This window comes from Oncorhynchus gorbuscha, linkage group LG12, assembly GCF_021184085.1.
Source record: "Oncorhynchus gorbuscha isolate QuinsamMale2020 ecotype Even-year linkage group LG12, OgorEven_v1.0, whole genome shotgun sequence".
NCBI lineage: Eukaryota > Metazoa > Chordata > Actinopteri > Salmoniformes > Salmonidae > Oncorhynchus > Oncorhynchus gorbuscha.
In genome coordinates, this window is record NC_060184.1 from 8,458,010 (window position 1) to 8,485,029 (window position 27,020).

General features: G+C 49.5%; 1 protein-coding gene across 2 annotated transcripts in view; it reads left to right on the forward strand.

Moving 5' to 3' along the window:
* LOC123990494 (zinc finger protein DPF3) overlaps positions 1-27,020 on the forward strand; it is a 63,289-nt gene that overhangs the window by 25,263 nt on the left and 11,006 nt on the right. The window contains exons 3-9 of one of the 2 annotated variants that reach the window (XM_046291045.1): positions 2,661-2,768; positions 16,564-16,697; positions 16,958-17,050; positions 18,326-18,398; positions 20,106-20,147; positions 22,519-22,671; positions 23,553-23,681. In XM_046291045.1, the coding sequence (XP_046147001.1) occupies positions 2,661-2,768; positions 16,564-16,697; positions 16,958-17,050; positions 18,326-18,398; positions 20,106-20,147; positions 22,519-22,671; positions 23,553-23,681 (732 nt within the window). The remainder of the gene's footprint in view (positions 1-2,660; positions 2,769-16,563; positions 16,698-16,957; positions 17,051-18,325; positions 18,399-20,105; positions 20,148-22,518; positions 22,672-23,552; positions 23,682-27,020) is intronic. The other variant, XM_046291046.1, reaches the window with a different exon arrangement.

Consider the following 27,020-nt stretch of genomic DNA (forward strand, 5'->3'; position numbering starts at 1 on the left):
ATATTATCACCTAATGTTGTCTTAGATCTTTTTAGCAACTTAATTTATGGTGAACAACACATGTTTTTAACTTCTATTTGCTATTTATGGCCTGTAGGCCTCATTGACCTGAGCTCATACAACTCGTTTTTGAGTTTAAAAAAAAAATCAGAATGTTTGGATCATTTTGACAATAACAAATACTTAAATGAAACATATTGTGCTATTTATCACAGACTACTTTCTCCTCTAATGCATCTTCACTGTCAGTTTCCTGGTCTCTCTCCTCCTCACCAGCATCATGATCAAAGATATGATCAAGAGCCTCACATACAGTATATAGTTTGGCATTGTGCTGCCACAGAATGAATTGTGAGCAAGACCTCAAAAAAGCTTTACATACCAGAGCTGCTAGAAAAGTTCTATATATTATTGAAACAATGTTGCGATTGTTTGTGAGAATGCCAACAGGTGGGGTTCCCGTGGGGGAAAGATTCTATTGGGGAAAGGTTTCCATGGAAGCCAAGAAGGGGTGTGTGTGTGTGTGTGTGTGTGTGTGTGTGTGTGTGTGTGTGTGTGTGTGTGTGTGTGTGTGTGTGTGTGTGTGTGTGTGTGTGTGTGTGTGTGTGTGTGTGTGTGTGTGTGTGTGTGTGTGTGTGTGTGTGTGTGCTCGTGCTCAAACACACATGCATGTGGGGGTCTGGGAGAGAAAGTGTGTCCATTTGATGAATGTGCCTGAATTAACTTTATAACCTAATTGTAGTCTCACCCATTCATTTCTAATGACCGGTCATTTTTGACACCACAAGTGTACAAAAGTTAAATAAAAAATGTAATGAAAATCAGCTAAATGTATGTTATGTGTTCAGATGCCCTGTGTGGACCAAGTCATGGAACCCGATGACAATTAGATTCAATTAACTACATTTGTCAGAGAGAATCGTTCAATTCGACCAGAATACAACAGGAGGGTTAAGGGAAAGGCTATTGGCCCAGCATGCTAGTTAAAGGGAGAGGCTATTGGCCCAGTATGCTAGTTAAATGGAGAGGCTATTGGCACAGTATGCTAGTTAAAGGGAGAGGCTATTGGCACAGTATGCTAGTTAAAGGGAGAGGCTATTGGCCCAGTATGCTAGATAAAGGGAGAGGCTATTGACCCAGTATGCTAGTTAAAGGGAGAGGCTATTGGCCCAGTATGCTAGTTAAAGGGAGAGGCTATTGACCCAGTATGCTAGTTAAAGGGAGAGGCTATTGACCCAGTATGCTAGTTAAAGGGAGAGGCTATTGACCCAGTATGCTAGTTAAAGGGAGAGGCTATTGACCCAGTATGCTAGTTAAAGGGAGAGGCTATTGACCCAGTATGCTAGTTAAAGGGAGAGGCTATTGGCCCAGTATGCTAGATAAAGGGAGAGGCTATTGGCCCAGTATGCTAGTTAAAGGGAGAGGCTATTGACCCAGTATGCTAGTTAAAGGGAGAGGCTATTGACCCAGTATGCTAGTTAAAGGGAGAGGCTATTGGCCCAGTATGCTAGATAAAGGGAGAGGCTATTGACCCAGTATGCTAGTTAAAGGGAGAGGCTATTGGCCCAGTATGCTAGATAAAGGGAGAGGCTATTGGCTCAGCATGCTAGATTAAGGGAGAGGCTATTGACCCAGTATGCTAGATTAAGGGAGAGGCTATTGGCCCAGCATGCTAGATTAAGGGAGAGGCTATTGGCTCAGCATGCTAGATTAAGGGAGAGGCTATTGGCTCAGCATGCTAGATTAAGGGAGAGGCTATTGGCTCAGCATGCTAGATTAAGGGAGAGGCTATTGGCTCAGCATGCTAGATTAAGGGAGAGGCTATTGGCTCAGCATGCTAGATTAAGGGAGAGGCTATTGGCTCAGCATGCTAGATTAAGGGAGAGGCTATTGGCTCAGCATGCTAGATTAAGGGAGAGGCTATTGGCTCAGCATGCTAGATTAAGGGAGAGGCTATTGGCTCAGCATGCTAGATTAAGGGAGAGGCTATTGGCTCAGCATGCTAGATTAAGGGAGAGGCTATTGGCTCAGCATGCTAGATTAAGGGAGAGGCTATTGGCCCAGCATGCTAGATTAAGGGAGAGGCTATTGGCCCAGCATGCTAGATTAAGGGAGAGGCTATTGGCTCAGCATGCTAGATTAAGGGAGAGGCTATTGGCTCAGCATGCTAGATTAAGGGAGAGGCTATTGGCTCAGCATGCTAGATTAAGGGAGAGGCTATTGGCCCAGTATGCTAGATAAAGGGAGAGGCTATTGGCGCAGTATGCTAGATAAAGGGAGAGGCTATTGGCGCAGTATGCTAGATAAAGGGAGAGGCTATTGGCGCAGTATGCTAGATAAAGGGAGAGGCAATTGTCCCAGCATGCTAGATGAAGGGAGAGGCTGTTGGTGTCCAGCTCTTAGTCAACACCATATTGTTCCCTCTGGCTCAATGGACGGCTGGCCATCTGCAGACTGTAAAGAGATGCCTGCAAGGCCTCCTGGGTCCCAGGTCAAAGCAGGAAACAGGAAGTCAATGGATAGGGAGATATCTGGAAGTTATTTCAGTGAGGTGTATGTTACACTGTGTGTATATTTGTTAAATGCTTTTTTTGTGTTCTGACGTGTGTGTGTGTGTGTGTGTGTGTGTGTGTGTGTGTGTGTGTGTGTGTGTGTGTTAGGTGTGGCTGCTGGACAGATGTATACGTACCCTGCACGGTGCTGGAGGAAGAAGAGGCGGCTCCACCCCCCTATGGACCCTCAGCTACAACTCTGTGAACTACGACTGGGTGAGAAAATAACACCTCCCTCTCTCTCCCTCCCTCACCATCTGTCCCTCCCTCTCCATCTGTCCCTCCCTCGCTCCCCCTCCGTCTGTCCCTCCCTCCCTCTCCATCTGTCCCTCCCTCGCTCCCCCTCCGTCTGTCCCTCCCTCCCTCTCCATCTGTCCCTCCCACCCTCTCCCTCTCCATCTGTCCCTCCCTCACTCTCCATCTGTCCCTCCCTCCCTCTCCGTCTCCATCTGTCCCTCCCTCGCTCCCTCTCCATCTGTCCCTCCCTCCCTCTCCATCTGTCCCTCCCTCCCTCTCCATCTGTCCCTCCCTCCCTCTCCGTCTCCATCTGTCCCTCCCTCCCTCGCTCCCTCTCCCTCTCAATCTGTTCCTCCCTCCCTCTCTCCCTCTCCCTCTCCATCTGTTCCTCCCTCCCTCGCTCCCTCTCCGTCTACATCTGTCCCTCCCTCCCTCGCTCCCTCTCCGTCTCCATCTGTCCCTCCCTCGCTCCCTCTCCGTCTCCATCTGTCCCTCCCTCGCTCCCTCTCCTCCATCTGTCCCTCCCTCGCCGTCTCCATCTGTCCCTCCCTCCCTCCCTCTCTGTCTCCATCTCTCCCTCCCTCGCTCCCTCTCCATCTGTCCCTCCCTCCCTCTCCGTCTGTCCCTCACTCCCTCTCCATCTGTCCCTCCCTCCCTCTCCGTCTCTATCTGTCCCTCCCTCCATCCCTCCCTCTCTCCCTCTCCATCTGTTCCTCCCTCCCTCGCTCCCTCTCCGTCTACATCTGTCCCTCCCTCGCTCCCTCTCCGTCTCCTGTTGTCCCTCCCTCGCTCCCTCTCCGTCTCCATCTGTCCCTCCCTCGCTCCCTCTCCGTCTCCATCTGTCCCTCCCTCGCTCCCTCTCCCTCTCCATCTGTCCCTCCCTCGTTCCCTCCGTCTCCATCTGTCCCTCCCTCGCTCCCTCTCCCTCTCCATCTGTCGCTTCCTCCCTCGCTCCCTCTCCGTCTGTCCCTCCCTCCCTCGCTCCCTCTCCATCTGTCCCTCCCTCCCTCGCTCCCTCTCCGTCTCCATCTGTCCCTCCCTCCCTCGCTCCCTCTCCGTCTCCATCTGTCCCTCCCTCCCTCGCTCCCTCTCCGTCTCCATCTGTCCCTCCCTCCCTCGCTCCCTCTCCGTCTCCATCTGTCCCTCCCTCCCTCGCTCCCTCTCCGTCTACATCTGTCCCTCCCTCCCTCGCTCCCTCTCCCTCTCCATCTGTCGCTTCCTCCCTCGCTCCCTCTCCGTCTGTCCCTCCCTCCCTCGCTCCCTCTCCATCTGTCCCTCCCTCCCTCGCTCCCTCTCCGTCTCCATCTGTCCCTCCCTCCCTCCCTCGCTCCCTCTCCATCTGTCCCTCCCTCCCTCCCTCGCTCCCTCTCCGTCTCCATCTGTCCCTCCCTCCCTCGCTCCCTCTCCGTCTACATCTGTCCCTCCCTCGCTCCCTCTCCATCTGTCCCTCCCTCCCTCGCTCCCTCTCCCTCTCCATCTGTCCCTCCCTCCCTCGCTCCCTCTCCCTCTCCATCTGTCCCTCCCTCGCTCCCTCTGTCTCCATCTTCCCCTCCCTCGCTCCCTCTCCATCTGTCCCTCCCTCGCTCCCTCTACCTCTCCATCTGTCCCTCCCTCCCTCCCTCGCTCCCTCTCCCTCTCCATCTGTCCCTCCCTCGCTCCCTCTCCCTCTCCATCTGTCCCTCCCTCGCTCCCTCTCCGTCTCCATCTGTCCCTCGCTCCCTCTCCATCTCCATCTGTCCCTCCCTCCCTCGCTCCCTCTCAGTCTCCATCTGTCCCTCCCTCCCTCGTTCCCTCTCCATTTCTCTCTCCGTCTCTCTCTCCCTCCCCGTCTCTCTCTCCCTCTCTATTTCGCTCCCTCTCTGTCTCTCTCTCCCCCTCCCTTGCTCCCTCTCTGTCTCTCTCTCCCCCTGCCTTGCTCTCTCTCTGTCTCTCTCTCCCCCTGCCTTGCTCCCTCTCTGTCTCTCTCTCCCCCTCCCTTGCTCCCTCTCCGTCTCGCTCCCTCTCTCTGTGTCTCTCTCCCCCTCCCCATCTCTCTCTCCCTATCCGTGTCTCTCTCTCCCTCCCCATCTTTCTCTCCCTTTCCGTTTCTCTCTCTCCCTCCCAGTCTCTCTCTCTCCCTCCCCATCTCTCTCTCTCCCTCCCCGTCTCTCTCTCTCCCTCCCCGTCTCTCTCTCTCCCTCCCCATCTCTCTCTCTCTCCCTCCCTCTCCCCCTCCGCATCTCTCTCTTTCACCAACATTGGTTACACACAAATGCAGGCACTTCGCCAGACACCACACAATCACGTACACACACACACACACATTCCTGATTCCTCCTCGTCAGTCTGTAGCTACAGAGTGGCCTTAGCCTCAGCGCTAACGTTAGTTATCTGACCATCTGGCTCTGGTTAGCCTCTCTCTCCAGGTTCTCTCTCTCTGCCTGAATCAATGCCTCCTCTTTCTTTACTCTAGGACACACACACACACACACACACACACACACACACACACACACACACACACACACACACACACACACACACACACACACACACACACACACACACACACACACACACACACACACACACACACACACACACTCCTCCACCTCTCTTACATTCTCACTCCGCATGGACAAATGATTAGAGGGGCCCAGTATAGGTTGTTCCTGTGCCTCAGCTAAGGAGAGGGCCCTAACCTTAACACAAGACCGCAGGGATCGTTTATAAAGGCCAGTCTGGTAGAGGAACGCCAGGGGAACCGGATAAAACATAGTTATGAAGACTAGTAGGGGAACGCCAGGGGAACCGGATAAAACATAGTTATGAAGACTAGTAGGGGAACGCCAGGGGAACCGGATAAAACATAGTTATGAAGACTAGTAGGGGAACCGGATAAAACATAGTTATGAAGACTACATACAGTCGAGAAGAACTACTGAATATAAGATCAGCGTCAACTCACCATCAGTACGACGTTTTCCGCGACGCGGATCCTGTGTTCTGCCTTACAAACAGGACAACGGAATGGATCTCATGCAGCGACCCAAGGAAACGACTCCGAAAAAGAGGGAAACGCGGCGGTGTTCTGGTCAGACTCCGAAAAAGGGCACATCGCGCACCACTTCCCAGTATTCTTCTTGCCAATGTCCAGTCTCTCGACAACAAGGTTGATGAAATCCGAGCAAGGGTGGCATTCCAGAGGGACATCAGAGACTGCAACGTTCTCTGCTTTACGGAGACATGGCTTACTGGGAAAACGCTATCCAGGGCGGTACAGCCAACGGGTTTCTCCACGCATCGCGCCGACAGAAACAAACATCTATCTGGTAAGAAGAGTGGAGGGGCGTATGCCTCATGACTAACGGGACATGGTGTGATGAAGGAAACATACAGGAACTCAAATCCTTCTGTTCACCTGATTTAGAATTCCTCACAATCAAATGTAGACCGCATTATCTTCCAAGAGAATTCTCTTCGATTATAATCACAGCCGTATATATCCCCCCAAGCAGACACATCGATGGCTCTGAACGAACTTTATTTAACTCTTTGCAAACTGGAAAACATTTATCCGGAGGCTGCATTCATTGTAGCTGGGGATTTTAACAAAGCCAATCTGAAAACAAGACTCCCTAAATTTTATCAGCATATCGATTGCGCAACCAGGGGTGGTAAAACCTTGGATCATTGTTACTCTAACTTCCGCGACGCATATAAGGCCCTGCCCCGCCCCCTTTTGGAAAAGCTGACCACGACTCCATTTTGCTGATCCCTGCCTACAGACAGAAATTAAAACAAGAGGCTCCCACGCTGAGGTCTGTCCAACGCTGGTCAGACCAAGCTGACTCTACACTCCAAGACTGCTTCCATCACGTGGACTGGGACATGTTTCGTATTGCGTCAGATGGGAATATTGACGAATACGCTGATTCGGTGTGCGAGTTCATTAGAACGTGCGTCGAAGATGTCGTTCCCATAGCAACGATAAAAACATTCCCTAACCAGAAACCGTGGATTGATGGCAGCATTCGCGTGAAACTGAAAGCGCGAACCACTGCTTTTAATCAGGGCAAGGTGTCTGGCAACATGACTGAATACAAACAGTGCAGCTATTCCCTCCGTAAGGCTATCAAACAAGCTAAGCGTCAGTACAGAGACAAAGTGGAATCTCAATTCAATGGCTCAGACACAAGAGGCATGTGGCAGGGTCTACAGTCAATCACGGACTACAAGATGAAATCCAGCCCAGTCACGGACCAGGATGTCTTGCTCCCAGGCAGACTAAATAACTTTTTTGCCCGCTTTGAGGACAATACAGTGCCACTGACACGGCCTGCAACGGAAACATGCGGTCTCTCCTTCACTGCAGCCGAGGTGAGTAAGACATTTAAACGTGTTAACCCTCGCAAGGCTGCAGGCCCAGACGGCATCCCCAGCCGCGCCCTCAGAGCATGCGCAGACCAGCTGGCCGGTGTGTTTACGGACATATTTAATCAATCCCTATACCAGTCTGCTGTTCCCACATGCTTCAAGAGGGCCACCATTGTTCCTGTTCCCAAGAAAGCTAAGGTAACTGAGCTAAACGACTACCGCCCGTAGCACTCACTTCCGTCATCATGAAGTGCTTTGAGAGACTAGTCAAGGACCATATCACCTCCACCCTACCTGACACCCTAGACCCACTCCAATTTGCTTACCGCCCAAATAGGTCCACAGACGATGCAATCTCAACCACACTGCACACTGCCCTAACCCACCTGGACAAGAGGAATACCTATGTGAGAATGCTGTTCATCGACTACAGCTCGGCATTCAACACCATAGTACCCTCCAAGCTCGTCATCAAGCTCGAGACCCTGGGTCTCGACCCCGCCCTGTGCAACTGGGTACTGGACTTCCTGACGGGCCGCCCCCAGGTGGTGAGGGTAGGCAACAACATCTCCTCCCCGCTGATCCTCAACACGGGGGCCCCACAAGGGTGCGTTCTGAGCCCTCTGCTGTACTCCCTGTTCACCCACGACTGCGTGGCCACGCACGCCTCCAACTCAATCATCAAGTTTGCGGACGACACAACAGTGGTAGGCTTGATTACCAACAACGACGAGACGGCCTACAGGGAGGAGGTGAGGGCCCTTGGAGTGTGGTGTCAGGAAAATAACCTCACACTCAACGTCAACAAAACTAAGGAGATGATTGTGGACTTCAGGAAACAGCAGAGGGAACACCCCCCTATCCACATCGATGGAACAGTAGTGGAGAGGGTAGCTAGTTTCAAGTTCCTCGGCATACACATCACAGACAAACTGAATTGGTCCACTCACACTGACAGCGTCGTGAAGAAGGCGCAGCAGCGCCTATTCAACCTCAGGAGGCTGAAGAAATTCGGCTTGTCACCAAAAGCACTCACAAACTTCTACAGATGCACAATCGAGAGCATCCTGGCGGGCTGTATCACCGCCTGGTACGGCAACTGCTCCGCCCTCAACCGTAAGGCTCTCCAGAGGGTAGTGAGGACTGCACAATGCATCACCGGGGGCAAACTACCTGCCCTCCAGGACACCTACACCACCCGTTGTTACAGGAAGGCCATAAAGATCATCAAGGACATCAACCACCCGAACCACTGCCTGTTCACCCCGCTATCATCCAGAAGGCGAGGTCAGTACAGGTGCATCAAAGCTGGGACCGAGAGACTGAAAAACAGCTTCTATCTCAAGGCCATCAGACTGTTAAATAGCCACCACTAACATTGAGTGGCTGCTGCCAACACACTGTCATTGACACTGACCCAACTCCAGCCATTTTAATAATGGGAATTGATGGGAAATGATGTAAATATATCACTAGCCACTTTAAACAATGCTACCTTATATAATGTTACTTACCCTACATTATTCATCTCATATGCATATGTATATACTGTACTCTACAACATCGACTGCATCCTTATGTAACACATGTATCACTAGCCACTTTAACTATGCCACTTTGTTTACTTTGTCTACACACTCATCTCATATGTATATACTGTACTCGATACCATCTACTGTATGCTGCTCTGTACCATCACTCATTCATATATCCTTATGTACATGTTCCTTATCCCCTTACACTGTGTATAAGACAGTAGTTTTGGAATTGTTAGTTAGATTACTTGTTGGTTATCACTGCATTGTCGGAACTAGAAGCACAAGCATTTCGCTACACTCGCATTAACATCTGCTAACCATGTGTATGTGACAAATAAAATTTGATTTGATTTGATTTGATTTGATAGTAGGGGAACCGGATAAGAGATAGTTATGAAGACTAGTAGAGGAACCGGATAAGAGATAGTTATGAAGGCTAGTAGAGGAACCGGATAAGAGATAGTTATGAAGGCTAGTAGAGGAACCGGATAAGAGATAGTTATGAAGGCTAGTAGAGGAACCGGATAAGAGATAGTTATGAAGGCTAGTAGAGGAACCGGATAAGAGATAGTTATGAAGGCTAGTAGAGGAACCGGATAAGAGATAGTTATGAAGTCTAGTAGGGGAACCGGATAAGAGATAGTTATGAAGGCTAGTAGAGGAACCGGATAAGAGATAGTTATGAAGACTAGTAGGGGAACCGGATAAGAGATAGTTATGAAGTCTAGTAGAGGAACCGGATAAGAGATAGTTATGAAGACTAGTGTGACGACAGACATGTGACGACAGACAGACAGACAGACAGACAGACAGACAGACAGACAGACAGACAGACAGACAGACAGACAGACAGACAGACAGACAGACAGACAGACAGACAGACAGACAGACAGACAGACAGACAGACAGACAGACAGACAGACAGACAGACAGACGTATGGGAAACACTGCCTCCACCCTCGCCAATGCTATGGGAAACACTACCTCCACCCTCCCCAATGCTATGGGAAACACTACCTCCACCCTCCCCAATGCTATGGGAAACACTACCTCCACCCTCCCCAATGCTATGGGAAACACTACCTCCACCCTCCCCAATGCTACGGGAAACACTACCTCCACCCTCCCTTTTGTTTGGCACCCTATTCCCTACATGGCACCCTATTCCCTACATGGCACCCTATTCCCTACAGAGCCCTATTCCCTACATGGCGCCCTATTCCCTACAGAGCCCTATTCCCTACATGGCACCCTATTCCCTACATGGCACCCTATTCCCTACATGGCACCCTATTCCCTACATGGCACCCTATTCCCTACATGGCACCCTATTCCCTACATGGCACCCTATTCCCTACTGAGCCCTATGGGCACTGGTCAAAAGTAGTGCACTAAAAAGGGAGTAGGGTGCTATTTGGCACGCACTAGTTGAATTAACGATGTTTCCATGTGGAATTGGAGTCTGTGCCCAGTGGGAGCATTACAGGACCCTGGCAACAGTACCCTGGCAACAGTACCCTGACAACAGTACCCTGGCAACAGTACGCTGACAACAGTACCCTGACAACAGTACCCTGGCAACAGTACCCTGGCAACAGTACGCTGACAACAGTACGCTGACAACAGTACGCTGACAACAGTACGCTGACAACAGTACGCTGACAACAGTACCCTGACAACAGTACCCTGGCAACAGTACCCTGGCAACAGTACGCTGACAACAGTACGCTGACAACAGTACCCTGACAACAGTACGCTGACAACAGTACGCTGACAACAGTACCCTGACAACAGTACGCTGGCAACAGTACCCTGGCAACAGTACGCTGGCAACAGTACGCTGGCAACAGTACCCTGACAACAGTAAGCCGACAACAGTAAGCCTGGCAACATTACCCTGGCAACATTACCCTGGCAACAGTATCCTGACAACAGTACGCTGGCAACAGCACCCTGGCAACAGTACCCTGACAACAGTACCATGACAACAGTAAGCTGACAACACTAAGCTGACAACAGTACCCTGGCAACAGTATGCTGGCAACAGTACGCTGGCAACAGTACGCTGGCAACAGTACCCTGGCAACAGTACCCTGACAACAGTACGCTGACAACAGTAAGCTGACAACAGTAAGCTGACAACAGTAAGCTGACAACACTAAGCTGACAACAGTACCCTGGCAACAGTATGCTGGCAACAGTACGCTGGCAACAGTACGCTGGCAACAGTACCCTGGCAACAGTACCCTGACAACAGTACGCTGACAACAGTAAGCTGACAACAGTAAGCTGACAACAGTAAGCTGACAACAGTACCCTGACAACAATACCCTGACAACAGTACCCTGACAACAGTAAGCTGGCAACAGTACCCTGACAACAGTACCATGACAACAATACCCTGACAACGGTACCCTGGCAACAGTAAGCTGGCAACAGTACCCTGACAACAGTACCCTGACAACAGTACCCTGACAACAGTACCCTGACAACAGTACCCTGACAACAGTACCATGACAACAGTAAGCTGACAACAGTACTCTGACTGAACTACTGATATGAATCATAATAACAAGAGACAGGAATGTAACAGTACCTCTCTTGGGCTTTAGGATTCGCACCGTGTTTATTCAGTGGTTCCTGTCTGGGGGGGAGAAGAGGGCACAGGAGAAGAGAGGAGAAGGGAGGGGGAGAGGAGAGGAGGGCAGGGGAGAGGAGAACAGAGGAGGAGAACAGAGGAGAGGAGGAGAACAGAGGAGAGGAGAACAGAGGAGAGGAGAGGAGGAGAAGAGAAGAGAGGGGAGGAGGGCAGGGGAGAGGAGAACAGAGGAGAGGAGAGGAGAACAGAGGAGAACAGAGGAGAGGAGAACAGAGGAGAACAGAGGAGAACAGAGGAGAACAGAGGAGAGGAGAGGAGAGGAGAGGAGGAGAACAGAGGAGAACAGAGGAGAGGAGAGGAGAGGAGAAGAGAATAGGGGAGGAGGGCAGAGGACAACAGAGGAGGAGAAGAGAAGAGAGGGGAGGAGGGCAGGGTAGAACAGAGGAGAGGAGAGGAGAGAAGAGGAGAAGAGGGGAGGAGGACAGGGGAGAGGAGAACAGAGGAGAACAGAGGAGAACAGAGGAGAACAGAGGAGAGGAGACGAGAGGAGAGGAGAGGAGGAGAACAGAGGAGAGGAGAAGAGAGGGGAGGAGGGCAGGGTAGAACAGAGGAGAGGAGAGGAGAGGAGAGAAGAGGAGAAGAGGGGAGGAGGACAGGGGAGAGGAGAACAGAGGAGAACAGAGGAGAACAGAGGAGAGGAGAGGAGATGAGAGGAGAGGAGAGGAGAAGAGAAGAGAAGAGGGAAGGAGGGCAGAGGAGAACAGAGGAGAGGAGAGGAGGGCAGAGGAGAGGAGAGGAGGGGAGGGGAGAACAGAGGAGAGGAGAACAGAGGAGAGGAGAACAGAGGAGAGGGGAGAGAAGAGGAGAACAGAGAGGAGAGGAGATTAGAAGAGAAGAGAACAGAGAGGAGAGGAGAACAGAGAGGAGAACAGAGAGGAGAGGAGAACAGAGAGGAGAGGAGAGGAGAGGAGAACAGAGAGGAGAGGAGAGGAGAGGAGAGGAGAGGAGAGGAGAGGAGAGGAGAGGAGAGGAGAGGAGAGGAGAGGAGAGGAGAGGAGAGGAGAGGAGAGGAGAGGAGAGGAGAGGAGAACAGAGAGGAGAGGAGAGGAGGGCAGAACAGAGAGGAGAGGAGAGGAGAGGAGAACAGAGAGGAGAACAGAGGAGAGGAGAGGAGAGGAGAGGAGAACAGAGAGGAGAGGAGAGGAGAACAGAGAGGAGAACAGAGGAGAGGAGAGGAGAGGAGAGGAGAACAGAGAGGAGAGGAGAGGAGAGGAGAGGAGAGGAGAGGAGAACAGAGAGGAGAGGAGAGGAGAGGAGAACAGAGAGGAGAGGAGAGGAGAGGAGAGGAGAGGAGAGGAGAGGAGAACAGAGAGGAGAGGAGAACAGAGAGGAGAGGAGAGGAGAGGAGAACAGAGAGGAGAGGAGAGGAGAGGAGAACAGAGAGGAGAGGAGAACAGAGAGGAGAGGAGAGGAGAGGAGAGGAGAGGAGAGAGAGAGAGAGGAGAGGAGAGGAGAGGAGAGGAGAGGAGAGGAGAGGAGAACAGAGAGGAGAGGAGAGGAGAGGAGAGGAGAACAGAGAGGAGAGGAGAACAGAGAGGAGAGGAGAGGAGAGGAGAGGAGAGGAGAGGAGAACAGAGAGGAGAGGAGAACAGAGAGGAGAGGAGAGGAGAACAGAGAGGAGAACAGAGAGGAGAGGAGAGGAGAGGAGAGGAGAACAGAGAGGAGAGGAGAGGAGAGGAGAGGAGAGGAGAGGAGAGAGGAGAGGAGAGGAGAGGAGAGGAGAACAGAGAGGAGAACAGAGGAGAGGAGAGGAGAGGAGAGGAGAACAGAGAGGAGAGGAGAGGAGAGGAGAGGAGAACAGAGAGGAGAGGAGAGGAGAGGAGAACAGAGAGGAGAACAGAGAGGAGAGGAGAACAGAGAGGAGAGGAGAGGAGAGGAGAGGAGAGGAGAGGAGAGGAGAGGAGAGGAGAGGAGAGGAGAGGAGAGGAGAGGAGAACAGAGAGGAGAGGAGAAGAGAGGAGAGGCAGAGAGGAGAGGAGAACAGAGAGGAGAGGAGAGGAGAGGAGAACAGAGAGGAGAGGAGAACAGAGAGGAGAGGAGAGGAGAGGAGAGGAGAGGAGAGGAGAGGAGAGGAGAGGAGAGAGAGGAGAGGAGAGGAGAGGAGAGGAGAGGAGAACAGAGAGGAGAGGAGAGGAGAGGAGAACAGAGAGGAGAGGAGAGAGGAGAGGAGAGGAGAGGAGAGGAGAACAGAGAGGAGAGGAGAACAGAGAGGAGAGGAGAACAGAGAGGAGAGGAGAGGAGAGGAGAGGAGAGGAGAGGAGAACAGAGAGGAGAGGAGAGGAGAGGAGAGGAGAGGAGAACAGAGAGGAGAGGAGAACAGAGGAGAGAGAGGAGAGACAGAGAGGAGAGGAGAGGAGAGGAGAGGAGAGGAGAGGAGAGGAGAGGAGAGGAGAGGAGAGGAGAGGAGAGGAGAGGGGCTTTAGACCATCCAGTTCCTTTCTGCCCTGGTCCTATTGGGTTGAGTGACAGTACAGAGCCATAAAGGTGCTGAAGGAGGGATACACAGCATGAGTAATCTGTAGCTAGCTACCTCATTGCTTTCTGCTCTGCTACCCTCCTCCCCCACTCTCAGGAGACAACAGCAGAGGGAGGGGGAGAAGGGGAAAGGAGGGAGGAAGGGAGGGGAGAGCTAGGGGAAGGCGGAGGCAAAGCGGGAGGATGTGGCTCGTCAAAGTCAACCTAGCTACAGCAGACACAAAGAGAGGGGGAGGAGGGAAGAAATGGAGTGAGGGAGAGAGAGGGAAGATTAACCTTGCTTCTGCTATTAATAACAGATGCATCCTCCCTTCATCCCTCTATCTTCTTTATTATAAACTATACAACAGGAAGGAAGCAGATATTATCCTCTCACTCCTCAGTATATCTCCACGGAAATGAAAGAGAAAGAGAGAGAGAGGGAGAGATACATAGTGAGTGAGGTACTGCATGCAAATAGACAAGTGAATAGAGATGGAAAGAATATATTTATTTGACTGTAGGAAGAGGAGGAGGACGTTAGAAGAAGAGGGGGAGGAGGAGGTTCGAAGAGGAGGAGGAGGTTAGAAGAGGAGGAGGAGGAGGTTAGAAGAGAGGAGGGAGGAGGTTAGCAGAGAAGGAGGTTGGAAGAAGAGGGGGAGGAGGGAGATTAGAAGAGGAGGGAGAGGAGGGAGGTTGGAAGAGGAGGAGGTTAAAAGAAGAGGAGGAGGGAGGTTAGAAGAAGAGGAGGAAGGAGGATAGAAGAAGAAGAGGAGGAGGAGGTTAGAAGAGGAGGAGGGAGGATAGAGGAGGAGGAGGTTAGAAGAAGAGGAGGAGGTTAGAAGAGGAGGAGGTTAGAAGAGGAGGATGAGTGAGGTTAGAAGAGGGGGAGGTTAGAAGAAGAGTAGGGAGGTAAGAAGAAGAGGGGGAGGAGGTCTGAGACCTTGATCTCTGGTGGCGGTGATAAAAAAATAAACAGAGTAAAGAAAACAGCCACACCTCTTCTCTTCTTCTCCTCTCCCCTCATCCCTCCTTTATCCCCTGAACCTCTTCTCTTATTCCCCTCATCCCTCCTTTATCCCCTGAACCTCTTCTCCTCTCCCCTCATCCCTCCTTTATCCCCTGAACCTCTTCTCCTCTCCCCTCATCCCTCCTTTATCCCCTGAACCTCTTCTCCTCTCCCCTCATCCCTCCTTTATCCCCTGAACCTCTTCTCTCTTATTCCCCTCATCCCTCCTTTATCCCCTGAACCTCTTCTCCTCTCCCCTCATCCCTCCTTTATCCCCTGAACCTCTTCTCCTCTCCCCTCATCCCTCCTTTATCCCCTGAACCTCTTCTCCTCTCCCCTCATCCCTCCTTTATCCCCTGAACCTCTTCTCCTCTCCCCTCATCCCTCCTTTATCCCCTGAACCTCTTCTCTTATTCCCCTCATCGCTCCTTTATCCCCTGAACCTCTTCTCTTATTCCCCTCATCCCTCCTTTATCCCCTGAACCTCTTCTCTTATTCCCCTCATCCCTCCTTTATCCCCTGAACCTCTTCTCCTCTCCCCTCATCCCTCCTTTATCCCCTGAACCTCTTCTCTTATTCCCCTCATCCCTCCTTTATCCCCTGAACCTCTTCTCTTATTCCCCTCATCCCTCCTTTATCCCCTGAACCTCTTCTCCTCTCCCCTCATCCCTCCTTTATCCCCTGAACCTCTTCTCTTATTCCCCTCATCCCTCCTTTATCCCCTGAACCTCTTCTCCTCTCCCCTCATCCCTCCTTTATCCCCTGAACCTCTTCTCCTCTCCCCTCATCCCTCCTTTATCCCCTGAACCTCTTCTCCTCTCCCCTCATCCCTCCTTTATCCCCTGAACCTCTTCTCCTCTCCCCTCATCCCTCCTTTATCCCCTGAACCTCTTCTCCTCTCCCCTCATCCCTCCTTTATCCCCTGAACCTCTTCTCCTCTCCCCTCATCCCTCCTTTATCCCCTGAACCTCTTCTCCTCTCCCCTCATCCCTCCTTTATCCCCTGAACCTCTTCTCTTATTCCCCTCATCCCTCCTTTATCCCCTGAACCTCTTCTCCTCTCCCCTCATCCCTCCTTTATCCCCTGAACCTCTTCTCCTCTCCCCTCATCCCTCCTTTATCCCCTGAACCTCTTCTCCTCTCCCCTCATCCCTCCTTAATCCCCTGAACCTCTTCTCCTCTCCCCTCATCCCTCCTTTATCCCCTGAACCTCTTCTCCTCTCCCCTCATCCCTCCTTTATCCCCTGAACCTCTTCTCCTCTCCCCTCATCCCTCCTTTATCCCCTGAACCTCTTCTCCTCTCCCCTCATCCCTCCTTTATCCCCTGAACCTCTTCTCCTCTCCCCTCCTTTATCCCCTGAACCTGGCATATTTAATGTTGTATCGTTTCTGACTCTGACACAACCCCCCCTTGGTTTAGGCCAATAAGAAACAGCATTGGGAAGGATACTGGCCATTGGTGCTCTATGATCTCTCTCACACACACACACACACACACACACACACACACACACACACACACACACACACACACACACACACACACACACACACACACACACACACACACACACACACACACACACACACACACACACACACACACACACACACAGAGAGAGCTCAGAGGTGTCAGTGCAGGGCTGGCTAACCGCTAACATAACCAAAACACAAGGCATTGTTTATATCACTGGTGTGAACTGGTCGTCTGGAAGATGTGTGCTTGGTTTATACAATAGTCAGTCCCCCCCCCCCCCAGAGGCAGAGCTGGCCCCGAAGAAGGAGCCCTCCCCAGGAGAGGCCACAGCTCTGGAGACCCTGCTCAGAGGGGAGGGGCTACTGGAGAAGAAGAAAGACATCATCAAGGAGGACGAGACCCTTCTAGAGATACAGGTACGGCAAGAGAGAAGGGACACACACACAAAGGGGCAACAGTAGATGGGCCTTATTGGCACATAGCATGCAGCCAAATACAATAACTTTACATTTCTTTACATACAAGGTCACACTTTTAAACTGTCACGATGGAAACAAAGAGAATTCGTGATTTGTAAATTGTGTCAAATATCCACTTTCTTTCCTCTGTCACTCCTCCTCCTCCTCTCACCTCCTACCCTTTTTTTTACCTCCCTCCTGTGTTTACTCGTCTGTAGAGGGTCCTGGAAGCAGATGAGAATGGGGACGGTTTCCATGACGACGAGGACTTTGAAGTGGACACTCCGAAGAGGAAGCAGAGGAAAGGAAGGGTGAGGGAGAGAGAGAGAGGAGGAGGGGGGAGAGAGAGAGAGGAGGGGGAGAGAGAGAGGAGGGAGGGTGAGAGAGGAGTGGGAGGGAGAGAGAGAGGAGGGAGGGTGAGGGAGAGAGAGAGAGAGAGAGAGAGAGAGAGAGGAGGGGAGGGAGAGAGATAGATGAGGGTGGCGGGGAGGGAGAGGAGGGGGAGGGAGAGAGAGAGGGGGAGGAGGGGGGCAGAATTAGGCTGATACCCACTAATTATCTAGATTAGATTATCTAAATTCTACAACCACCTAAAAGGAAGCGATTCCCAAACCTTCCATAACAAAGCTATCACCTACAGAGAGATTAACCCGAAGAAGAGTCCCCTAAGCAAGCTGGTCCTGGGGCTCTGTTCACAAACACAAACACACCCTACAGAGCCCCAGGACAGCAACACATTAGACCCAACCAAATCATGAGAAAACTAAAAGATAATTACTTGACACATTGGAAAGAATTAACAAAAAAACAGAGCAAACTAGAATGCTATTTAGCCCTAAACAGAGAGTACACAGTGGCAGAATACCTGACCACTGTGACTGACCCAAACTTAAGGAAAGCTTTGACTATGTACAGACTCAGTGACCATAGCCTTGCTATTGAGAAAGGCCGCCGTAGGCAGACATGGCTCTCAAGAGAAGACAGGCTATGTGCTCACTGCCCACAAAATTTGGTGGAAACTGAGCTGCACTTCCTAACCTCCTGCCAAATATATGACCATATTAGAGAGACATATTTCCCTCAGATTACACAGATCCACAAAGAATTCGAAAACAAAACCAATTTTGATAAACTCCCATATCTACTGGGTGAAATATCACAGTGTGACATCACAGTAGCAAGATTTATGACCTGTTATGTCCATATATGTATGCTTATTTATTTTATATTCATTTGAAATGTCTTTTATTCTTTTTGGAACTTTCGTGAGTGTAATATTCTCTGTTCATTTAACTTGTGTTCATTATCTATTTCACTTGCTTTGAGAGAGAGAGAGAGAGAGAGAGAGAGAGAGAGAGAGAGAGAGAGAGAGAGAGAGAGAGAGAGAGAGAGAGAGAGAGAGAGAGAGAGAGAGAGAGAGAGAGAGAGAGAGAGAGAGAGAGAGAGAGAGAGAGAGAGAGAGAGAGAGAGAGAGAGAGAGAGAGAGAGAGAGAGAGAGAGAGAGAGAGAGAGAGAGAGAGAGAGAGAGAGAGAGAGAGAGAGAGAGAGAGAGAGAGAGGTGTGACATCATGTATTTTTCTTCACAGGGCAGAGGGTCCAGTCGCAGGAGGACAGAAGCTGCTACCAACGATGATGTGGATAAACCTTACGTCTGTGACAGTAAGACAAAATACAACAACAACAGACATCTCCTGTAAGATTGTGAATGGCGTCTTTTCGGGTAACAGGGTTAGATTGATGACAGGCTGAGACCAGAGTAGCTGGTTCCTGATGGGAATATTATGAGCCAAATTTTGATTTCAAACTTTTTTGAACTCAATTCAATCCGTAGTGCTGAAGATCTGCTTAATGGCGTGATTAATGTTCCCGCGGTCGCAAACGACGGCGGCTCAATCGGAAAGCTTACAACACAGATATTCTGTGCTACGGATCGACTCTTAACTTTTCTGAATCCTACTTCTAACAGGAAATGACCTGTTATTAAGTCTCACTGTTCTCTATTATCTTACTATTATCAAGGTCTGTCGGTATCTGGACATGGTTAGCAGCCTAAGATACACTACATGAGCAAAAGTATGTGGACACTGCTCGTCTAACATCACATTCCATAAATGACAGGCATTAATATGGAGTTGGTCCTCCTCTTTGCTGCTACAACAGCCCCCAGTCTTCTGGGAGGCTTTCCACTAGATGTTGGAACATTGCTGTGGGGACTTGCTTCCATTCAGCCACAAGAGCATTAGTGAGGTCGGGCACCGATGTTGGCCTGGCTCGATTAGGCCTGGCTCGATTAGGCCTGGCTCGATTAGGCCTGGCTCGATTAGGCAGCGATCCAATTGATCCCAAAAGTGACTGTGCAGGCCAGTCAAGTTCTCCCACACCGATCTCAACAAACCATTTTGGTATGGACTTCGCTTTGTGCGCGGTTGCATCGTCTTGCTGAAACAAGGAAAGGGCCTTCCCCAAACTGTTTCCACAAAGTTGGAAGCACAGAATCTTCTAGAATTTCATGGTGTGCTGTCGCATTAAGATTTCCGTTGGACTGCCTGATCTTGAAGCGTGATTCATCATTCCAGAGAACGTGTTTCCACTACTCCAATGGCGACGAGCTTTTCACCACTCCAGCCGACACGTGGCGATCTGAGGCTTGTGTGCGGCTGCTCGGCCACGGAAACCCATTTCATGAAGCTCCCGACGAACAGTTATTATGCTGACGTTGCTTCCAGAGGCAGTTTGTGACTCGGTAGTGAGCGTTGCAACCGAGGACAGACGATTTTTATGCGCTATGCGCTTCAGCACTCGACGGTCCCGTTCTGGGAGCTTGTGTGACCTACCACTTTGCGGCTGAGCCGTTGTTGCTCCTAGACATTTCCACTTCACAGTGACACCACTTACAGTTGACCGGGGCAGCTCCAGCAAGGCAGAGATTTGACAAACTGACATGTTTGGAAAGGTGCCATCCTGCCACGTTGAAAGTAGCTGAGCTTTTCAGGAACGGCCGATGTTTGTCTATGGAGATTGCATGGCTGTGTGCTCGATTTTATACACCTGTCAGCAACGGGTGTGGCTGAAATAGCTGAAATCCACTCATTTGAAGTGGTGTCCACATACTTTTGTATATATATAGTGTAGCTTCAGATCAATAACTTTATTTGACTTTCCTTGGGGTGAGAGAAGCCTCTGTTCCCTCTCTAGCATGTCGGACGTTAGCATAGCATGCTACTTCTACCTAAATGAAAACATGGGAGGACCTGGTACTCATGTCGTGAGATATTATAGCCTCTTTGAATGAAACTCTTATTTTTGTTATTTTTCTTTCTTTCTTTGTTCTTTTTCTTTTCATGTCCTCTGTTCCTTCCTTTCCAGACAGAAACAAACAAAAGCATAAGTCAAACACTGCCGACTCAGGTATCTGGATATGCGCGTGTCCTCTTTTCTCCGTGTGGCTTCTCTCTTAACGACAAGATCAGGGACTACTGGGGTTTGTTTGATTTGAGCTAGCATGGGTCACGTTCAGACGGGTTCAAAGTTTACACCACATCCAGGCGTATCAACAGATATGCTTATATTTCAAATGTAGAATACAGAAGGATGTAAGATACAAGATGTTTCTACGTTGCTCCTCCTGAATGGGGCCCTGGTTGTCTTTCTGTTTCTGCTACGGCTAACAATAGCCAAGGCTAAAGTAGAAATGCATCTGGCTACCAGCAAAACCAATCTAAGCAATCTATCGCTATTATGCTTACTAATTGCATAAGCATATGATTATTGAATTCTTAGACCAAAGCAAGCTTGCATGGCACTAACATAACTTTACGGTATCTGCTGGTTTGTTATCAAGTTGCTGGGGAAGAATGATCTTTGAGCATCAGCTGAGCTAATGTTTCTGTAGTGCTGTAACGATGCTGTCGCAGACAACCTAACCTGCTGTCACAGGGGTTTCTGGGTAATACAGACAACCTAACCCGCTGTCACAGGGGTTTCTGGGTAATACAGACAACCTAACCCGCTGTCACAGGGGTTTCTGGGTAATACAGACAACCTAACCCGCTGTCACTATGGTTTCTGGGTATTACAGACAACCTAACCTGCTGTCACAGACAACCTAACCAGCTGTCACTGGGGTTTCTGGATAATACAGACAACCTAACCCGCTGTCACTGGGGTTTCTGGGTAATACAGACAACCTAACCCGCTGTCACTGGGGTTTCTGGGTAATAAAGACAACCTAACCTGCTGTCACTGGGGTTTCTGGGTATCACAGACAATCTAACCCGCTGTCACTGTGATGTTACCAGACAATCTAACCCGCTGTCACTGTGATGTTACCAGACAACCTAACCTGCTGTCACTGTGGTTTCTGGGTAATACAGACAACCTAACCCGCTGTCACAGGGGTTTCTGGGCAATACAGACAACCTAACCCGCTGTCACTATGGTTTCTGGGTATTACAGACAACCTAACATGCTGTCACTGGGGTTTCTGGGTATTACAGACAACCTAACCTGCTGTCACTGGGGTTTCTGGGTAATACAGAGAACCTAACCTGCTGTCACTATGGTTTCTGGGTATTACAGACAACCTAACCCGCTGTCACAGGGGTTTCTGGGTAATACAGAGAACCTAACCCGCTGTCACTATGGTTTCTGGGTATTACAGACAACCTAACCTGCTGTCACAGACAACCTAACCCGCTGTCACTGGGGTTTCTGGGTAATACAGACAACCTAACCCGCTGTCACTGGGGTTTCTGGGTAATACAGACAACCTAACCTGCTGTCACTGGGGTTTCTGGGTAATACAGACAACCTAACCCGCTGTCACTATGGTTTCTGGGTATCACAGACAACCTAACCTGCTATCACTATGGTTTCTGGGTATTACAGACAACCTAACCTGCTGTCACTGTGATGTTACCAGACAACCTAACCTGCTGTCACTGTGGTTTCTGGGTATCACAGACAATCTAACCCGCTGTCACTGTGATGTTACCAGACAACCTAACCTGCTGTCACTATGGTTTCTGGGTATTACAGACAACCTAACCCACTGTCACTGGGGTTTCTGGGTAATACAGACAACCAAACCTGCTGTCACTATGGTTTCTGGTTATTACAGACAACCTAACCCACTGTCACTGTGATGTTACCAGACAACCTAACCTGCTGTCACTGTGATGTTACCAGACAACCTAACCTGCTGTCACCTAGACAACAACATTCTCAACAGTGTTCTCAGAGTGGTCACCATTTCCCCACATATTGTCTTTCTCGAGTATTACAGTGCTGTGTCTTTCATAAAGACGTTGTTAGTTTTAGGGATCCCAGGCTACTCTCCTAGTAGGAATGTTCTGGTAAATGAGTTCCCTGGTATTGTAGTTAGTTAGATATATAGAAGTGTCAATCCTCTTAAGATAAAGCCTTCCCCAATAAGACATTGAGGATCTCGTTAACGGTTGGTCCTTTTGTCTTGAATGCTGAGTCGTCTTCAGTAGTGCACGCAAGTAGCAAAACGCTTTTTTGAAACGGTAAATTAAAATTAGATTTCAGTTACGACCATAGTGTTTCCCTCCGTTTCAAAACTATTTCCTCATGTTCTGTGGTTCTAATGGATTCTAATGCTTCATGTTCTGTGGTTCTAATGGATTCTAATGCTTCATGTTCTGTGGTTCTAATGGATTCTAATGCTTCATGTTCTGTGGTTCTAATGGATTCTAATGCTTCATGTTCTGTGGTTCTAATGGATTCTAATGGATTCTAATGCTTCTGTGTTCTACAGTCTGTGGCAAACGCTACAAGAACCGCCCAGGTCTGAGTTACCACTACGCCCACACACACCTGGCTGAGGAGGAAGGGGAGGAGGAGAGGGAGGAAGAGATGCCACCGACCCCGCCACCACACCGACCAGACCCAGACCCAGACAACCACAAACGTAAGAGACGACCAGGGTTTAAACTAAATGCTTAGTAGTAGTACAGGGTTATAACTTGATGATGGAATGACACCCTATTATCTCTGACATAGCACTATCGAATGGAGTGTATTATCTCTGACATACCACTGTTGACTGGAGTGTATTATCTCTGACATACCACTGTTGAATGGGGTGTAGTATTATCTCTGACATACCAATGTTGAATGGGGTGTAATCTCTGACATACCATTGTTGAATGGAGTGTATTATCTCTGACATACCACTGTTGAATGGAGTTTATTATCTCTGACATACCACTGTTGACTGGAGTGTATTATCTCTGACATACCACTGTTGAATGGGGTGTATTATCTCTGACATACCATTGTTGAATGGAGTGTATTATCTCTGACATACCACTGTTGAATGGGAGTGTATTATCTCTGACATACCATTGTTTAATGGAGTGTATTATCTCTGACATACCACTATATATATATATATACACACTATATATGTTCCTAATGTTTTGTACACTCACTGTGTGTATATCTATATCTATATATATCCTACTCCTATATGTAACGGATGTGAAACGGCTAGCTTAGTTAGCAGTGGTGCGCACTAAATAGCGTTTCAATCGGTGACGTCACTTGCTCTGAGACCTTGAAGTAGTGGTTCCTCTTGCTCTGCTTTTGTGGAGCGATGGGTAACGATGCTTTGTGGGTGACTGTTGTTGATGTGTGCAGAGGGTCCCTGGTTCGCGCCCGGGTATGGGCGAGGGGACGGTCTAAAGTTATACTGTTACATATACAGCGCAGAGGGCAATAGACAGATCCATCGTCCCTAACGAAGAGATAGATGCTGTATAGTAATCTATATTTTGTGTTTCTATACAGCTCAGAGGGCGGCAGATGGCTCCATCATCCCTAACGACTACTGTGACTTCTGTCTGGGAGACTCTGACTCTAACAGGAAGACTGGCCAGGCTGAGGAGCTGGTGTCCTGCTCTGACTGCGGCCGCTCCGGTGAGTAGACTGCACTACAGACTGCTCTATAGACTGCACTACAGACTGCTCTACAGACTGCTCTACAGACTGCTCTTCAGACTGCTCTACAGACTGCACTACAGACTGCACTACAGACTGCTCTATAGACTGCACTACAGACTGCTCTATAGACTGCTCTACAGACTGCTCTTCAGACTGCTCTACAGACTCCACTCGATGTCATAAGGTGAATGCACCAATTTGTAAGTCGCTCTGGATAAGAGCGTCTGCTAAATGACTTAAATGTAAATGTAAATGTAATGCACTACAGACTGCTCTACAGACTGCTCTGCAGACTGCTCTATAGACTGCACTACAGACTGCTCTATAGACTGTACTACAGACTGCTCTACAGACTGCACTACAGACTGCTCTATAGACTGCTCTACAGACTGCTTTACAGACTGCTCTACAGACTGCACTGTAGCAAGGCCATGCTGCGTCCTTCATGACGAGACATACCCACACTTTAAAACTGTAAATATATTCCTCTAATGTTACACAGTGTAATATAACCAAGGATGACTTCAGTCTCGTAATGTTTAACCTATATTACTTTGATTCCAATAAACCAATTTTAAATGAAATCACTAAACAGTAGTATGTAGACAAGTGTTGTATCCCACCATATCTACTCTGTCCAGTCGTGAACAGTAAGGACACTGGTCAGATAGGTCACAAATCCTCAGAGGTATTTAATTCACAATCAAAAAAGGCCTCTACCTTCATCATCAATTCAGAGTGATTGCTCATTTCAAACTCATAGCTCACAACTCACACAAAGCTCATGTCAGAGACTTTTTCAGTTGATTGTTGCTTTGCTCTCCTGGCTGATGTATTCACGCTAGCTGGCCAGGGTCGTGGGGGAGCGAAAACAGACTGGAAAGAAGGCGAGCGTCCTCTGGAAGAGTTGTTCTGTATTCACGCTAGCTGGCCAGGGTCGTGGGGGAGCGAAAACAGACTAGAAAGAAGACGAGCGTCCTCTGGAAGAGTTGTTCTATATTCACGCTAGCTGGCCAGGGTCGTGGGGGAGCGAAAACAGACTGGAAAGAAGACGAGCGTTCTCTGGAAGAGTTGTTCTATAATCACGCTAGCTGGTCGGGGTCGTGGGGGAGCGAAAACAGACTGGAAAGAAGACGAGCGTTCTCTGGAAGAGTTGTTCTATATTCACGCTAGCTGTCCGGGGTCGTGGGGGAGCGAAAACAGACTGGAAAGAAGGCGAGCGTCCTCTGGAAGAGTTGTTCTGTATTCACGCTAGCTGGCCAGGGTCGTGGGGGAGCGAAAACAGACTGGAAAGAAGACGAGCGTTCTCTGGAAGAGTTGTTCTATAATCACGCTAGCTGGTCAGGGTCGTGGGGGAGCGAAAACAGACTGGAAAGAAGACGAGCGTTCTCTGGAAGAGTTGTTCTATATTCACGCTAGCTGGCCAGGGTCATGGGGGAGCGAAAACAGACTGGAAAGAAGACTAGCGTTCTCTGGAAGAGTTGTTCTGCGATGCGTAGACTAGTGGTTAGAGCGTTGGACTAGTAACCGGAAGGTTGCAAGTTCAAACCTCCGAGCTGACAAGGTACAAATCTGTCGTTCTGCCCCTGAACAGGCAGTTAACCCACTAGGCCGTCATTGAAAATAAGAATTGGTTCTTAACTGACTTGCCTAGTTAAATAAAGGTACACATTTAATTTAAATAAAAAGCCAGTCAACCTTCTTTGAGGACGTCGAGCTGGAGGACATTTTTGTTTTCCGACGATGAAGACAATCGGTGCTGAGACAGAACTCTTTTTCTTGAAAAGCAAAATAATTTGCAGAAAAAACTGCAGCTTCTTTTTATGTTGTTCTGGACTTTTTGTAGATAGCACTTTGAATAAGTTCGGGAATGTTATTTTCCTACAAAACAAACTCTTGAGAGCAAAGGATGGACATCAAGGCATCTGTTTCTGTTTGAGAGAGCTTTTTCTTGGAGCTTTTCTTGTTTTTCCTCTGAAGGAGAAAAGCCAGTGCTGTTCTGTATAACATGGATTTAATCATTTAGTAAAACCTAAATAGTTCAAGAATTGACCGGAATTAAACCCAAATATAAACTGGTCCTATACCTCGAGCATGCTGCTGTTACCTCTGGACTGTAAGGGTGTGGAGGAGGGGTGTACTTGGACCATGAGACACTCCACTGGTCAGAGAGGACAGTTAGCCGAGAGGTAAGAGCCAACCCCATCTCTCTCTGTAGAGACCATTGAAACCCGGCTGGTGTAGGAACACATGGAAAGAAGATGATTGGATAAATGTGGCAGTCATTGTTCCACCACCGTAGGACGGAAGATATTACCTATCCAAATACCTAGACAATCACACATTCACTCTGTCTCTTGGGTCCAAAATGGGGTAGAAAATGTTTCAAGCAACTTACCTTTAATTGATCAATGACACAGTCATTTCCCATTCAATTCAATCCCCTTACTTTAATGCTTCATATTCCTTCTTCTCTTTCCATACAGGCTACAATTATCTCCATGACGTAGCCAGGACAGAGACTGACGGTCATGACGTAGCCACGACAGAGACTGACTGTCAGGACGTAGCCAGGACAGAGACTGACTGTCATGACGTAGCCACGACAGAGACTGACTGTCATGACGTAGCCTCGACAGAGACTGACTGTCAGGACGTAGCCAGGACAGAGACTGACTGTCAGGACGTAGCCAGGACAGAGACTGACTGTCATGACGTAGCCAGGACAGAGACCAGAGACTGACTGTCAGGACGTAGCCACGACAGAGACTGACTGTCATGACGTAGCCACGACAAAGACTGACTGTCATGACGTAGCCAGGACAGAGCTTGACTGTCATGACGTAGCCAGGACAGAGACCAGAGACTGACTGTCATGTCGTAGCCACGACAGAGACTGACTGTCATGACGTAGCCACGACAAAGACTGACTGTCATGACGTAGCCAGGACAGAGCTTGACTGTCATGACGTAGCCACGACAAAGACTGACCAGGACAGAGACAGACTGACATGACGTAGCCACGACAGAGATTGACTGTCAGAACGTAGCCAGGACAGAGACTGACCAGGACAGAGACTGACTGTCAGGACGTAGCCAGGACAGAGACTGACTGTCAGGACATAGCCAGGACAGAGACTGACTGTCATGACGTAGCCAGGACAGAGACTGTCTGTCATGACGTAGCCAGGACAGAGACTGACTGTCAGGACGTAGCCAGGACAGAGACTGACTGTCAGGACGTAGCCACGACAGAGACTGACTGTCATGACGTAGCCAGGACAGAGACTGACCAGGACAGAGACTGACTGTCAT